We start from the raw sequence: 1,028 nt of genomic DNA, 5'->3' as shown, positions 1-1,028 counted from the left end.
TTGCTTATTTTTCTATTAAGTTTGTTTAGTCTTAAATGTGATAGCAAGCTCTTTTAGATAAGGAGTGAATAGATGAGACAGAAAAGTTTAAGAAAATGGGATTTAGTGCAAATGTTGCTAAGCTTACCTCACAGGGAAAATACGTGGCTTAGGAGTAGATGCATTTCTAAATAAGTTTTTTTTTTTTTTTGCACTGGGTAGTTTTATTTTATAGAGAGTGTAAGGATTAGGTGGTGTCAAGAAGAGTGACATGGAGCAAATGATTTTTATTATTATTTTTTTCTTTTACAAATACACTGAAGAATCATGCAATGCTGCCTGCATTGGATGCAATCCTGGGCCACAAGTCTGCACATTCTTTTGCAACTGGTCCTGTGACGGCAGAACCTTTCATGTAGCCTTTATTGTTTACTATGACCCCCGTGTTATCTTCAAAATAAAGAAACACACCATCCTTTCTCCGGTATGACTTTCGTTGTCGAATTACCACTGCTGGATGTACCTTCTTTCTGAGCTCTTGTTTGCCTTTCTTGACGGTGGCCATCACCATGTCACCCACACCAGCAGCAGGAAGTCTATTGAGTCGTCCCTTGACCCCCTTCACGGAGATGATATACAGATTTTTGGCTCCTGTGTTGTCAGCACAGTTGATCACGGCTCCAAACGGAAGACCCAAGGAAATCCGGAATTTCTCACCAGAGGACCCACCACGTCCTCGCTTTGGCATCTTGAGCGCCAGACTCTAAATAAGTTTTTGAAGGCTTTCTGACCACAGTAAATCAAGTATTAAATATATCTGGATATATTTTTGCAGTGGGAATTGGTAAGGCACTGCGACCGGGAAATTAATAATTTCAACAGAGGATGGGTAGCAATAGACTCAGAACTGAAGGAAAACACTTAGCAGAGCCCTCGTGACGCAGGGGGCAGTTGATGACGGTGACAACAGGGCAGGGATGAGCCACTGGCTCTGTCAGCGTGGTATAAGTTAGTACTTAATGCTGGTATAAATGCATCTTGCTTTCAGT

General features: G+C 41.6%; 1 protein-coding gene across 1 annotated transcript; it reads right to left on the bottom strand.

Annotated features, from left to right (window-relative positions):
• Window positions 1-304: 304 nt before the first annotated feature.
• On the bottom strand, window positions 305-731 carry LOC103006299 (60S ribosomal protein L23-like). The gene has a single exon (XM_007184185.3). The coding sequence runs from the start codon at window positions 725-727 to the stop codon at window positions 305-307; it is 423 nt and encodes a 140-aa protein (XP_007184247.2). The 5' UTR covers window positions 728-731.
• Between the last annotated feature and the right edge of the window lie 297 nt (window positions 732-1,028).

The sequence above is a fragment of the Balaenoptera acutorostrata genome, chromosome 5 (assembly GCF_949987535.1).
Source record: "Balaenoptera acutorostrata chromosome 5, mBalAcu1.1, whole genome shotgun sequence".
Taxonomy (NCBI): Eukaryota; Metazoa; Chordata; class Mammalia; order Artiodactyla; family Balaenopteridae; genus Balaenoptera; species Balaenoptera acutorostrata.
Note: the sequence above shows the minus strand (reverse complement) of the source record. Positions and strands in the feature narration are given on the sequence as shown.